At 37.4% G+C, this 15,718-nt stretch overlaps 1 protein-coding gene across 1 annotated transcript; it reads right to left on the bottom strand.

The window, feature by feature from the left end:
- Positions 1 to 1,354: 1,354 nt before the first annotated feature.
- Positions 1,355 to 14,811, bottom strand: emilin1a (elastin microfibril interfacer 1a). The gene is made up of 8 exons (XM_051875288.1): positions 14,253 to 14,811; positions 8,755 to 8,874; positions 7,103 to 7,254; positions 4,869 to 6,923; positions 3,757 to 3,873; positions 3,624 to 3,641; positions 3,371 to 3,505; positions 1,355 to 3,288 (listed from the first exon to the last, which is right to left on the bottom strand). The coding sequence occupies exons 1-8, from the start codon at positions 14,411 to 14,413 to the stop codon at positions 2,960 to 2,962; spliced, it is 3,087 nt and encodes a 1,028-aa protein (XP_051731248.1). The 5' UTR covers positions 14,414 to 14,811; the 3' UTR covers positions 1,355 to 2,959.
- Between the last annotated feature and the right edge of the window lie 907 nt (positions 14,812 to 15,718).

The raw sequence follows: 15,718 nt of genomic DNA, 5'->3' as shown, positions 1-15,718 counted from the left end.
AAAAAGCTTCTTCAAGAAGTAAATTCCGCCTCACTGTCCCCGCCTCTTTTTATTTAGAAGCAGCCTCAGGTAGAATTACCGCACTTTTACGTGATCACTTGACCGGGTTTGAGTAGCTTAACGAGGAACGGCGTATCAGATTTCATGGCAAATTCTTCAAGCATGTGAGTAACTTTTTGTATGACTGACAGTAAGTGACATCTATCACAAAGAGATGCTTCCTCGCGCCATGCTCATATTGGATGTGGTTCTCTCACCATGAAGTCGAAGTCATGCATAATTTAATCTGTTATCACTTCAGCTAGCACTCAATACTTCTTAGGAAGAGGGTAGGGTTCAACAAGAAAACTTGTGGAAGATTTAAGATGGTCCACTAGAGGACGCTAAGTTTATATAAAGTAGTAGAGTGGCCCGCGCTTTTTTAGCCAATGAGACTTTTGGAAACCAGAACAGAGTCAGAACACTAACAAATGCATAGTAATTTTCTTAAGAAATCTAAATCTAGGCTTTTTGGAAAATAACTTCATTACACAAAAAGAAATTTATGAAAAATTATTTTTTATTAAAAACCAGCATTGCAAATATAGTGTATATCCAATACTCAACATTCAGTTTGGAAGAAGAAAATAATGTGAGGACTATTTGGATTGCACAACAGTCAGATACACTTTATTTGCTGAATTATAATACTGCTATGTAATGCCTGTAGTGAGAAGTAAGGTGAAACTGTCAGGTATGAACATGTGGCTCAGGCTACGCCTGGACAGCTGATATAACAATGTCCCAATTGCAAATTAAGCAAATCAGCACTTACTGCAAAATGAAGCATTTTAAAGTAACATTTATCAAGGCCTTTTAAGGAATTCCTCTCTTCTGAAGGTTAACATGGACTGAATGGTCAAGGTTTGATCTCACAGTACTAGACTCAGTGCAAAGTTGGTTTAAATCCCTTTGTATTAAAGAAAATATTAGGCATAGACCACCAAGACAGCTAAGGTCACACAAATACATGTCTGGCAAAGATACAGATTCTAAGCTGTTAGATTTAGTCTATTTAGAGAACATCTGCAGTCCAAAGAGACTAAATAAAAATCCATTGACAAAAAGATAGCTGGGATGAAATCTTTTCTGCATCTAGGATAAACAACTTTGATAGTTTTCTTTGGAAGTGTTACCAGAGAATGGGTTAGAGAAGTTTCTTGATCTATAGCCTCTGGCATGTCTAAAAATGTCCCTCTCTGCACAGCCTGCTTTATTTGAATTCATCCTTTTATAGTTACTTTTCCAAATTTGGAGATTAAGTGAAAAAATGTGCTGCAAATATTAAAGAATAACACAGCGAGGAAATGGGAAATAATAGAAAATATCATGTGTAATGTTTATTGCATCCATCTTAAGAAAAAATCTTTCTTCATTCTACAATGAAACCACAACAATGTTACACAAAGATCCATATTTGCTCACAGTCTTCTTGAGGTGTATTTTAGTGAAGCTACAATGGTTGGCTGGTAAATGTCAAAGAATTAATGTTTAAAAAATAAATTGCATTTGTGCTTTTCACATGCATTGGTTTTTGTGTTAGCGTTCTGAGGGCATGATCACAGCATTTCTAATGAAAAATACTGTAAGTGGACAAAAAGGACTGATACTAACTTTAGCATGTATTTAACTACATTTACACAACAAGCTTTTAAAAAAAAGAACATATGCAGGCTATCTTTCTCGGCTTGGACAAAGACTATATAATAACACTAGACGCGTCACTCGTATTGTTTTGAATGGGAGAAAGTGCAACGCGCAATATGGCGGAATAAGTCCCGCCTTCTAAATAAGAGCCAATCGCCTATTGGTAAAGTCATCGCGTCACTGCAGCGGCCGTAGGAAGCTCCGGTTCCTATAGAAACAGTCAGACGCGCGCCTCCGAAATGAGGCGCAAGAGACGCGCATTTAGGACTGCGCATGCGCATTAGCTTGATCCAGCCTGAAAAATACCGTTTTTTGTCATGATTCGAGCGTTTGGAAAAAAGATTTATGAGATTTATTATGTCAGATTTCATTGGTGATTTCAAATATTAAATTTAATCAAGCTTGGCTAACAACTTTGGAGAATTTGATGTTTCCACATTTAAAGTGATAGGAGCTGCACTTGAATGCCCGAGAGGCGTTTCAAAGATGGCCGCCGAGTGAAATGACTTGTTTTAAAGGGACTTTGGCTTGGATTGGATTTCTCTCAGTCTTTTCTCAGTTGCTGACAGATTGAACATCACAGCATCCACGTACAGATTATGTTTTTACTGAAGATCTTGAAGTTCTCAGCTGACAAAACCTTTTCAAACGTACAAAACAACAAAATTTTACTGCAGAACGAGATATTTTAAGGGTCTAGCAACACCCCTGCTGACAACCACAAATTATCTTTATTTGCATGTAACAAACATTCAAATCACCTTCAAATAAGTACTAGGATGGAAGTTTATAGTTCAGATGTAAATCAGTAATTTGAGAGTATTTTGACCCTTCAAATAAAGATTGCATTAGGTTATTGTATAATTATGTAAGATATTCCACTTGAGTCCTATCCCAGTTTGACAGTCACTCATTCTCATATCTTCCGGGGCAGCAAGTGACGTGGATGGGCTAGATTTTTAGAAAGATCTTTGCTGCTTCCAGCTGCATTTCAATATAAGTAATCATTGCCACTCACATTTAGTATATGAACATATATGATTTGCCATTCAAGAATAAAATATAAAAAACATAACCGTATACAAATTTCAGTTCATTGTTCTGATAATAGATAAATATTTCCATCTTGTGTGTCCTGGCCTGTTATAAATGAAACCTGCATAAATTTTGTATCATAAACCTTATTCAACATTGAATATGTAAAAGTGTTCACCATTTGTCCAGATACAAATTTTTACATCTGACATTGTCCTCACTGAGTCTCAGATGGGTCTTATCTGTTCTCTGTTTCCTCGTAGAGCAACATCCCACTGAAGATCGTCAGGGGCTCCACTGAGCCGGCAAGTTTACCTGTGACCAGGTCAATGTAGACAGTCTCTCCCTCCTGCAGAGGAAGTATGATGTTGAAGATGACCAGGGAGCCAGGAGTGTGCCGTGCCTCGGCCATGGGTTTCTCAAGACCCTCAGGCTGATATCCTGCTGAATCTCCGCGGGCAATACCTTGATTAGATCTGGACAAAACTGCCTCAATCTTGACATTCTTGTGACCTGTCAGGACTGCGCTGAAGAAGTATCGCCCGTTCACAGGAGCAGTGAATATACCTGTCAAAACACATTTGGTAGGAGAATTTATGATTATGACAGTTCTTAATTCATACAATATGTTTGTCTTTAACATACAAACCTGTCTTTGGATTGTAGGCCTTTCTTTCATTGACAAAGACCATGTTGAAGACAATAGTGCCTGCATTGTCTTGTGGTTTTGTGAGTGCTGCTGAGAATGACAGTCTTGGAACGTTGGCATCCTCTCCGGGAGGTCCTGGTAAGAAGGAGAAGAACAGAGAAAAACCTTATTTATTATGTTTATTCATATTTAGAAAAATCATTTTATTAGTAGAAGCACAAGTCCTGGCAGTACTAATAGTAAGAACACTGACCTTGTTCACCTCTAAGGCCTAAATAGGAGACAAATAAGAAATAATTGTACAGGAAAATATTATTCGTATATTATTCAGTTAAAATTGTGAAGAAAAAAAATTAATTGATTGATTAATTTATTCATTCATTTACCTGGGGGTCCTACTGGCCCCACTTTCCCTTGTGGTCCTTCTCTGCCTGGAGGTCCTCGTGGCCCAGGTGGTCCTTTGGATCCTTTCTCACCTTGAGGACCTGGTAGTCCAGGAGGTCCTGAGGATTAGCCCAAAGACATTGTAATGATAAAAAAAATGTGCTGGCTAATATTTTAGATGGAGTATAGCATGTCACACCATGTCACACAACAAGACATTTTAACTAAATATACTTTTCCTCCCAAAATGATAGACTTGTCATTATTGTCATCAACTTAATATTTCACATGACTCAAATAACACCTTATTTTATCCACAGTATCTTTTCTTTTTCACAAGCAAAAATTTTCTTGTGATTTAGATATGGTTATGACAAAATATATTATTTGTTTTTGTCTTCATATACACTACCTGTCAACAGTTTGAAATAATGTTTTTTTTTTAAAAAAAGTCTCTTATGCTCACCAAGGCTGCATTTATTTGACCAAAAATACAGTAAAACCAGTAATATTGTGAATATTATTACAATTTAAAAGAATTTAATAAACATTATCAATGTTAAAAATAGCTGTGCTGCTTAATATTTTTTTGTGGAGGCTATAATACATTTCTTTCAGGATTCTTTGATGAATAGAAAGTTCAAAAGAACAGCATTTATTTGAAATAGAAACCTTTTGTAACACTATAAAAACTGTCACTTTTGATCAGTTTAATGTGCCCTTGCTGAATAAAAGTATTAATTTATTTTTTAAAAATCGTACTTACCTGAGTGGTAGTGTATCATGGTTTCCACAAATATAAGCAGCACAACTGTTTTCGCATTGATAATAATATGAAATGTTTCTTGAGCAGAAAATCAGCATATTAAAATGATTTCTGAAGGATCATGTGACACTGAAGTAATGATGCTGAATTTTTACCATCACAGGAATAAATTTCATTTTAAAATACTTTCAAATAGAAAACTGTTAAATTGTAATAATATTTCATAATATTAAATTTTTACTGTATTGATCAAATAAATGCAGCCTTGTTGAACATAAGAGACTTCTTTCAAAAATATTAAAAAAATCTTAATTCCAAACTAGACAAGATAAATAGATAAAAACATACCAGTAAAGTCCTGTTCAGTGAAGATCTGGAACTCCTTGAGAACATGCAGTATGGAAGAGTTGAGGTTGTTCATCCTGCCATGAATGTTCCCTAAGTGAACATCATGAATGCTATGGATGGCCTCACCATGAGAGATAACTGTGGAGTTTAGGTCGTTAACACATGTCCAAAGCCCAGAGACATGTTTGCTCAGGCCATCTTTGATAGTCTGAAGGTTCTCTGACAATAAATCCAGTCTATTGCAGACACCCTCTAACTTCGAGAGCCTCTTATCCAGCCCTTCTCGAGAAAGTTTGCATTCTCCCATTTCGATCATCAAATTGCTGTTAAAGCTACTGATGCCATCAAAACGTCCTTTACTGTCTTCTTTGTGCTTGTTAAAATCATCCTGAATCTGATCTAACTTGGTGTAAATTTTGTCCTTCAATGTGTCCAGATCAGAAATAGAGTTGCCATGCCTCTGTATGGTGTTTCTGAGGCCTTTCAGAGTGTCATTGATGGAGCTGAACGTTTGGATTACTCCTGTGAGCTCACCCTGAATGGAATTAAGGTCTTTGCCAAGCTTGCGAGTTACGGTGTTTTGATTATCTATGTTCCTTTGATGGTCAGTCATGCGGTTCATGCATTGGCCTGTGCATTTCTCTACCTCTTCTTTCAATTTGCCCACTTCCTCCTGGAGGTTTGAGCATACCTGCGAGCAAGCATTCTCATCTGAATCTACCTTTCTGCGTAAATCTGTAAGTTCTCCTTGGAATGTGTTAAAAGAATAGCTGGTTATGTTTCTTAATTTTTTGAGCTCGTTATCTATTGAAGTACATACGTCGCAATCACGTCCCATATTCTCCACATCGGTGACGATTTGGTTAAAATGTTCTCCATTGTGTCCTGTCAGATCTATAATTTTTTGGACGTCATTGGTTAGATCTTCAATACGGTCAAATAAGGAGTCACCAGACACACTTAAATCCTTTAGCTTGGTGTCAAACTTCTTAATGTCCTCCTCATTGGCAATAACCTTCCATTCCAGGCTTTTCACAGTATCTGCTGTCTCACTCCCTTTTGGACCGCACGTCTCTGTGCACAAATGAATCGCTGATTTAAGCCCGCTGTCGAGATCGTTTGTTTTGTTCCCTAACCGTTCCAGGTTATTTTTGTGATCATTAAGGAAACGTTTCAAGTCTTGGACGTCTATTTCCATGGTAGATATTCTATAACCATGATCATCATTTCGATTGAGGACAGAGTTCTTTATCTGGCTGATCTCTCTCTGGACAAACTCCTTCATACTTGTTTCAGTATGGGAGCATTTTTGCTCGGTTTTTCTCACAGTCCCATTCAGTCTTCTCTCCAGGTCTCTAAGACGACTGTTCAGTTTTTCATCAAGCGCTTTTCCCCGGCCACCATTTCCATTGCCTGATCCCCTCAACTCTTTCTCAAGACGTCCTCTAAGGATATCGTATGTCTCTGCAGTCGAACTGACCTTCCTCTCAATGGCACCAAGCCTCCTGTCAAGATCGCTCAGGGAATCACAGCAACTCTGAGAGCGTGATAGCTCCCTCTCAAGCATCTCTACACTTTGACGGTGGTGCTGCTCCATCACACTGATGTGCTTCTCCAGCGCTCGGATCCTCTCTCGGTCTTCCTGCTGTTGCCTTTGAATGCTCTCCACTCCAGTTTGGCAAGACGAGCAAGACAGTGTCACACGCCGTTCCAGCTCCCTGAGAATCTCCTCTTTAAATGTGCCATACCGACTGTCCAACTCGTTTCCAATTCCATTGCCGCCCACAAGGTGGTTGTTGATTGTGGTGAGGGTCTTGTCATGGACCTGTGTCATGTTGTCCAGCATGTCTAGTTTGGTCTGGATGCTGTGAATGGTCTCCTTCATCCCTGGCTGGGCAGCGTCAGCCAGATTGTTGCCGCCACTGATGCCTTCCCTTCGAGATTCTTCGTGTATTTTCTTATTCATGTTGTGTAAGGTTGACTGGAGGTTGTGAAGGTCTTTATTCAAGCTTTGAATTTGTTCCTCAAGTTTTCTAATCTTGTTGTCAGTTCTTCCTACGAATGACATTAATTAACAGTGAAGTTATTTAACATTTACTAATTCAGTAAGCGTATTGTTTGTTTATCTTCCTGTTTTAACCCTAGAATGCATGACCCATTATATCAATCTTTTTTTATAAAGCAATTAAAATATTCTCAAAATCACACCATATCAGATCAATTTGACGCCATACCTTCTTCACCAGTCTGTCTGCCACTGCTGTCCTGTGTGGCAGAGGAGCCTTCACTACAGTCGTCACCTGAGTAACCGTGACAACACTTCCATTCCATCTCTGTGACCATTTTATAGGCAACCTTGTACCGTGGTCTTCTATAAGTCCGATACCTGTGGTGTGAGATATTTTCTCATAGTTCATATTCATAGTTTCAGCTCTTGTTAGAACTGAATATATGTATACTGCTCCAACTTGACTTTTTTGTTGTAAAATTTAAGCTTTAATGGGTTAGTTCATCCAAAAATTTAATTTCTGTCATTAATTACTCACCCTCATGTCGTTCCAAACTCGTAAGATATTTCGTTCATCTTAGGAACACAAATTGAGACATTTTTGATAAAAATCTGAGTGGTTTTTGAACCACACATAGGCAGCAACATCATTGCAACTTTCAAGGCCCAGAAATGTAGTAAAGACATCGTTAAAATAGTCCATGTGACTACAGTGGTTCAACCTTAATGTTATGAAGTGCCGAGAATACTTTTTGTGCGCAAAAAAAAAAAAAAAAAAAAAAAACAACTAAATTCAACAATTTCTTCTCTTCCCTGTTATTCTCTTACGCTGTTCACATTTAAACACAGTGCAGTGCTTCCAGGTTCTGCGCACTTAAAATATTTTTGTCGCTTCATAACATTAAGGTTAAACCACTGTAGTCACATGGACTATTTTAACAATGTCTTTAATACCTTTCTGGACCTTGAAAGTTGCAATGATGTTGCTGCTTATGGGTGGTTCAGAAGCCTCTCAGATTTCATCAAAAATATCGGGTGTATCATAAACCTTACGGGTGTAGAACGACATGAGGGTGAGTAATAAATGACAGAAATTTCATTTTTGGATGAACTAACAATTTAATGTGTGTACTTTTCTGACATTTATGAAAATTGACACTTAAAGCTGTCAAGTTTAATTTATTCATCTTTTACGACTTTAACCGGAGCGTCTCTAATGGCACTGCTCAAGTAGGCAGATAGAAAATATTTCTGTTCCGTTCATATCCTTGGCTATGTATCACTTTTCAAAAGGCCACAACTCTCCAAGGCAACAGTACAATAAAGGCCTGTTCTTCATTTTCTTAGAGCTGTTGTTTCTGGGCATGTTTTTGTTATTTTATTCATTCAAAGCTTTCAGTACATCATTAAAATCTTTGAAAGTGTTTGCTTTGCTCTGGCAAGCCTCTTGTGTGTCTTACTTAACTTTCAAGTGCAGTTGTTGCTATTATTAGAACATTGTTTATACTTCATTCATACTTGTGATGTGGCTTCTGTATAGGGGACTAGTATTATAGCTTTCTTTGAACATCTTGGATAGAACTGAAGTTTACTGAGACCTAAGAAAAAGGTCAACTTATGACTGAAATTTGTTCTCTAAAAATGAGAAAAATAACAACATTACAAGTAATTTTCTAAAACATTAGCAGTTTCATCAGAGACAGATTTCTGTCTCAACTTCTCTTCCACCTCATTCCACACATAGTTCTGGTGGACATGCATCCATTTGAGAGAGGGACATGGGCCAAACCTTTCCAGTTTGACACTGTCATAATAGCGAGTGGTAACCAAGATTACATGAAATGCAATTTGGCAGTGTTTTTGCTCATGAATACTTACAAAACCGCATGGGAACATTGGCCCCAAGCACAGCGCTGGTATTCAGGTTTCACATAGGTCTCCACTCCATCTTCCATTACACAGCTTACAGTTCGTGTCACTACGTAGGCACACCAGTTTCTGTTTGTGTACAAAACATGAGCAAATTATACTTATTAAGGCTTCAATTCAAATGGTTGAGGACTGCCATCTTCATTGTAGACAGAACTAAATTAAAAAGTTACCCTGTAATTAAAGTACAAATATTTGCCCTTCAAAACCAAAACCTTCCTCTAATGACACCCACAGAGCATCAGATAAGTGCAACCAGGTAGCAAGGTTATGTCAGCGTTAGGGTTGGCAACAAAAGCTGATGTTCTGTTTAATTAAGAGCATGTGCAATGTTCCACTGATGTGAAAATAGCCAACTAAAATAATCTGGCAAAATTCCCAGCACTTCTGAACAACACCACTACTGGGTGAAACAGACAAGTGTGGCTGATTCACGAACAAATGACTTTTAGTGAGACATGACTCTAGTGAACCCGTTCTTTTTAGTCAGTCAACAACATACTGTATGTTGTTGACTGACTAAAAAGCACGGGTGACCAGTGTAGTCCAATTCCCAAACGAGTGACTCTAATGATGAATCAAACTATGGCTTAGTGCAATTATCTAAACTCAAAGGAAGCTTTGTAATTATATTAATAGTCTGACGTGCAACATGTTTCATGATTCAGTGTTTTCAGTGTCTTGGAGCAGCTTGGTTTGCAGTAAATGCTGAAATACATCTCTGCAATGGCTGTTGGGTCACTTATTAAGACAGCCATCTTCCCAAATTTGTAATAAGAATCGTTTATAATTTGGTCAAAAAAGAGCTTTAAGGACTTCCTGCGTTTTTCCACCAAAATAAAAGGTTTAATTTTTTAATTTGAATGGAAAGATATTAAGGCAGCAACAAATATTGTAATTAGTTAATCTTGTTGTGTAAAACAAGATTATTATTATTAAATACTCATTTCTTACAGTAATACATTTCTTTAATTAATTTTTAAATAATTTAAATTACAGTAAAATAAAATATTTTGAGTAACAATAGTAATAGGGAAAAAACAGGTTTTCCTTCTTTTTTTGTCTTTAGTCTGATTATGTGTCTTTAGTCTGATAATATGTCACCTCTAAAAAAAATTGTAAAAAAATAAATAAATAAAAATATTTAAAACGTCTCTGTAAACACACCTTTTGCAAGGATTTTTTTTTTTACATTTATTTATTATTGAAATGATTCTCATCATTTGTCATTTGCATCTCTTTTTTTTTTTTTTTTTTTTTTTTTTTTACAAATATTTATTCCTTAAAAGAACTAAAAAAATGGAACCGATGAGGCACTGAAATCGTTAAGAGGAATCACAATTGGAAACTTCTAGATGAGATATGAGATTAGAGAATGTAGTTTCCCCAACACCTTGGAGTGCTGTATGATTTAAAAACTCATTTTCTGATTAAAGTGATAAATGAGGCTGTTTTCTCAGGGAGCTTGTTTAGATGGGATCGAAACCAGGCTGGAATCCAATGTTACTGGTTCATCACAATAACTCATTGAGCCTGGTTAGTCATTCGTTATCATGTGCAGTGCTGAGACAGGAATGTCTGGATGCATCAACTGCAAGCGCTCTACTCTTACACATACAAATAAATGGGGCCCAGACACTCAGAGTACACAAGTTCAACACGGACATCTCTACCATAGACAACCATGCTTTTCAAATTCTTTTCAGATTAGGCAAGGTGCATCTTTTTGTGTTTTGGACCTAAATATTGAATAAAGTCTTTTTCATCATGCATTATAAATACAAAATTTTGTGTTGGTTTGTGAAAATAGTGTGAAATATTTATGATATGCATATCCTACTGTGTATGTGAGTTTGGATTGGGGTTTAATGAAAGATAAACCAACATTAATAGTGCAAATTTCTGGACGGATTCATGGATGTGTGTCCATGCATTAAATAGGACACACATATAAATTGTGGTATTTGGGGTATACAACTAAAGAGTGATGGCAGTAGAACACTGAACCATTGTTTCAGTTGTATTCTGTGGGGGTGGTTAAAAAAAAAGAAGGACAAAGGCCTGGGTCCATGTATACCAATGAGAAAAAAGGAAATGGTGGTTCTCAGCTTTATCAAATTTGAGAGAGGAAAAGTAAACAAAAACTTTGGAGTCACAATGGCTTCTTTGTCTCATATATGTACACAAATCCATTTTGATTTTGTTCAAGATCAGTCTTAAGAATAGTTGAATGTTCAGCATTCTTGCTCCCAGATTATTTATCACACAATGGTTGTTCAAGATTAGATTTTTTTTTTTGTTGTTGGAAAGAACTCTGTCTGTAAACACTTCCAGTCATCTAATTATTTTTTTACACACTGCACCTGCCAGCATATCATTTTATACAAGAATAAAATTCACTGCTTAGTCATATAAACAAGAAGACCCAGACATAAGTGTCAGGCCTGTGCCACTCAGACTCAAGAACATCCAGCTTAAGGCGGCTGAATATAAACACTTTGCCTCAACGGGAAAAAAATCCACAGGACCCAATTTGGCAAGGAATGAAGTACCACTTCAACATCTCAAGCAGAAACAGAACTTGGACAGAAATAATAGCGAGAGTATACAGCAACATTAGGGCAATGTATTTCTATGCTCAAAAGAGAAACCGTGGGTAGGCCTGCAGGGTAATTGAGTTATCCATAAAAACAAAGCTCAAATATATTTAAGCAAGCTGTCTAAAGGCAGATTAGTAGACGTTTTTCTTTTGGTTTTAAGCCAATGGAGGGAATGTATGCAATCTAAAGGCCACCTATTGAAAATCTGCTTTCACAGTGTTCTCCCACTAGACTACTTTCAGACTTAATCACATTGAATGATATTGGCACATCATTTATGTGCAGAACCACAGAAATTCATATCAAAACCAAATATATAAAAAAAAAATTCATATTAAAACCCAAATACCTTTTTACGTTGTCCAAAATGTACAAAGATTAGCATTGGCTTGGTCAGTGTCCCTACATTGCTCCCATATCATATTTACTTGTTATATCCAATTTCACAAACGTTTACAATTATGGTTTAGATGTAAGAAAGTGTGTATTTCTCATTTGAAATGTAAATGATTTACATAAAGCTGAGCTCAACAAACTGTTATGTGAGATGCTTACACAAACTCCCAACAAGCAAACACTGTGCACACATTTGCTTAGGCCACTTACATATATGTATACACTTTATATCAAAGATGAAACTAACAAAGTTTCTGCAAAGTGATATGTTTTGTCATAGCAGGAACTACTTGTTTATGTTTCCGGGCAATGCATCACAGTGAGAGATAAGCATTTGACAAAACAAATATGTTAAAAGGTAAAGCCTCCTGTAATATTTCATTTACAGTATACACACACAAACACACATACATACACTATATTGTTAAAAGTATTGGGACACCCCTCCAAATCACTGAATTCAGGTGTTCCAATCACTTCCATGGCCACAGGTGTATAAAATCAAGCACCTAGGCATGTAGACTGGACTCCACTGGACTCTAGAGCAGTGGAGACGTGTTCTCTGGAGTGATGAATCACGCTTCTCTGTCTGGCAATCCAATGGACGAGTCTGGGTTTGGAGGTTACCAGGAGAACGGTACTTGCCTGACTGCATTGTGCCAAGTGTAAAGTTTGGTGGAGGGGGGGGATTATGGTGTGGGGTTGTTTCAGGGGTTGGGCTTGGCCCCTTAGTTCCAGTGAAAGGAACTCTTAATGCTTCAGCATACCAAGATATTTTGGACAATTTCATGCTTCCAACTTTGTGGGAACAGTTTGGGGATGGCCTCTTCCTGTTCCAACATGACTGCGCACCAGTGCACAAAGCAAGGTCCATAAAGACATGGATGAGCGAGTTTGGTGTGGAGGAACTTGACTGGCCTGCACAGAGTCCTGACCTCAACCCAATAGAACAACTTTGGGATGAATTAGAGCGGAGACTGTGAAGCAGGCCTTCTCGCCAACATCACTGCCTGACCTCACAAATGCGCTTCTAGAAGAATGGTCAAAAATTCCCATAAACACACTCACAAACATTGAGGAAAGCCTTCCCAGAAGAGTTAAAGCTGTTATAGCTGCAAAGGGTGGGCCAACTCCATATTAAACCCTACGGATTAAGAATGGGATGTCATTAAAGTTGTGCACGTAAAGGCAGGCGTCCCAAAACTTTTGGCAATATAGGCATGTATAAGTCTTGTCTCAGTTTATGCACCGTTGTCATCATTTCGCGCAGTGTCCATTAATCGCAAAAAGATGCTCCCGTCAGTTTTCCCAGGACACATGGTGCGCAGTCAAACACTAATGAGAAGTGTCCGTTTTTTTTTCTTTATCCGTCTGCGCAGTCATAATGTGAAAACTGCCCTGAACATATGCAGATCCAAAATTATCAATATATATATGTTGCTTTAAAAGATGAAACAACATACTAATGTCTCTCAGAAATAGCATGACAACATATTTGTCAGCAAAAAAGATTCATTTCACTTGCAACTGACACATTTTTGTTCCGTTGGATTGAAAACATCTGTGCATACCAGCTGTCTATGAGGCATAATGTGGACTGAAAGTCACAGTACAACTCAATCAAAAGTGGAAGGGCAGCTGATATCATCCAAGATATTGGACAGACAGGAAACATTGTGAAGGAGGATTTCAGCTACCACAAGTTGTGTAATATTTCACACATCTGTTAAAACAAAACAGAGTTCAAACAGACAGTCTTAAAAGGTGGTGCCAAGTGCCAACACATTCTTTCCCAAACAGTGCTGTGCAGAACCTCTGTACTCCACTGGGTTGTGCTAATGCCAGTATAAGTGCACTTAAGGTCTTCACCATTTGGCCTCCGTCCCATTGCACATGCATTTACGTCTGCTTAGTAAGGCCAAAAAAGGGAAGACCTGTTCAACAGTAGCTCACGCACGCAGGGCAAGAGTCTGTGATTTCATACTGGTCTTAGTGACTAGAAACTTGTAAACTCATTACAGTATGACCTTATATTTGCAATATTAGCATATCAGGTCAGTGTAAGACAAGTTTGACACACACCACGTGATCTTGAAAATGTTTCATTCTGAATGTTTTAAGAAAAGTGGCACATGAAGTGCTTGACAGTTGACCAGTTGTGATGAACAGGGAGTGATATCCTATAGCATATATATATATATATATATATATATATATTTCCTTCTATATATATATATATGTGTGTGTGTGTGTGTGTGTGTGGTGTAATTGAACATATATCTCTAAAATCAGTTCATTTCGATGTTACCACATGAAGGACATTTTAGTTTACATGACAAAACATTTTTTTCAGTGTATAATTTTATTGCTGATATGAGTATTAATATGATTAAATTATTAAATTATGAACTCAGACCTGTTGCTAAAAATGAAAACACGTTTGTATCTTACCTATGTCTACTGGTCACCTTAGATCCACTCTGTGCAGCAGATACAGACTGACTCTCATCCACATTTTGAGTGTATCTTGACGCGTAAGTTCCCGCTCCCCAAATATCTCCAGGCAAAATCAGAACCAACAGAGCGAATAAGTAAAAGAAATATTGTGCCATGGCTTAGAAGCAAAAACAGATTTTAAAAACGCTAGCGTTAAAAAAAGTACATCCAACAACTTCAACGTAGAAAATCCGACTTGTACACCCCAAACGCAGTCCAACAGCCCCACTAACTCTCCATGAAGCGATATTCAGCACTAATATGTTTCATAAAGTTCTGTGTAAGTCTTGTCTCAGTTTATGCACCGTTGTCATCATTTCGCGCAGTGTCCATTAATCGCAAAAAGATGCTCCCGTCAGTTTTCCCAGGACACATGGTGCGCAGTCAAACACTAATGATAAGTGTCCGGTTTTTTTCTTTATCGTCTGCGCAGTCATAATGTGAAAACTGCCCTAAACATATGCAGATCTAAAATTACCATTCCCCTCTCTTCCTCTCTCTCTCTTTCTCTCCCTCTCTCTCTTACTCTCTCTCTCTCTTACTCTCTCTCAGGAAGGAACCACGCTTTCAATTTTGGGTCCCTCCTGGATTTCTTTTCAACTGTAGCCTAAGTATAAACAATTATAACTGACAAATAACTATTTAACCCATCGTCTTTTCAGTAAAGAATATAGGCTGCTTAAATAGTACACTGTTTTTAGTTCACTGTTCTGTGGTCTTTAAAGCATTGGAATTTGACCCATTTTTGAAAATATCATTTATGACTGTTTACCTTTGTTTGTCAATTCCTAATATTTACTATGCGTTTTCATAGTTTTTGGTGGATAATATATCCAAATATATGATCATTCCCTTAGGCTACAAAAGACCTTCCTAAATTATAAAGGTAGCTATATATATAATGTGTGTGGCTTCATTGACTTTTTATATTGTCACGGTATTGATGCTGTAAAATGTTTACTTTGTATATAGTTGACATTGCGTCTTTTTTAACCTACTAATGTTAGACGTATAAACCTGAAGATAAACATTTTCAATGAAATTCAGATTTTTTTTTTTTTTTTTGTAAAGCCCTGTGTTAGATAATACTGTGCTAAAAATATTTTATAGGCTAATTATTTATTATGCCGTATGTAATATTGACAGCTAGTGGTTGAAATTGGTACTGCAGTCCAAATTCAAAATATTGGAGAGGGTTGTTTCTCCTGCCGCATCCTCCTCAGACGCAACGCTCACGCAGGTGGCCAAATTGAGGACGCGCAACAGGAACGAGCGCAGTTGATTTGACAGCGACGAGCCTTACACTGTAAGTTTATGAGTTGATTTATTCTCGTTTTAATATGCCTCTGGACATAGAGCTTTTTAGATGGATGCCGAGGTCGGGTAGAATCTCAGATCTCTGACCTAGTTTGTTTGCTGGC

This window comes from Ctenopharyngodon idella, chromosome 20 (genome assembly GCF_019924925.1).
Source record: "Ctenopharyngodon idella isolate HZGC_01 chromosome 20, HZGC01, whole genome shotgun sequence".
Taxonomy (NCBI): Eukaryota; Metazoa; Chordata; class Actinopteri; order Cypriniformes; family Xenocyprididae; genus Ctenopharyngodon; species Ctenopharyngodon idella.
Note: the sequence above shows the minus strand (reverse complement) of the source record. Positions and strands in the feature narration are given on the sequence as shown.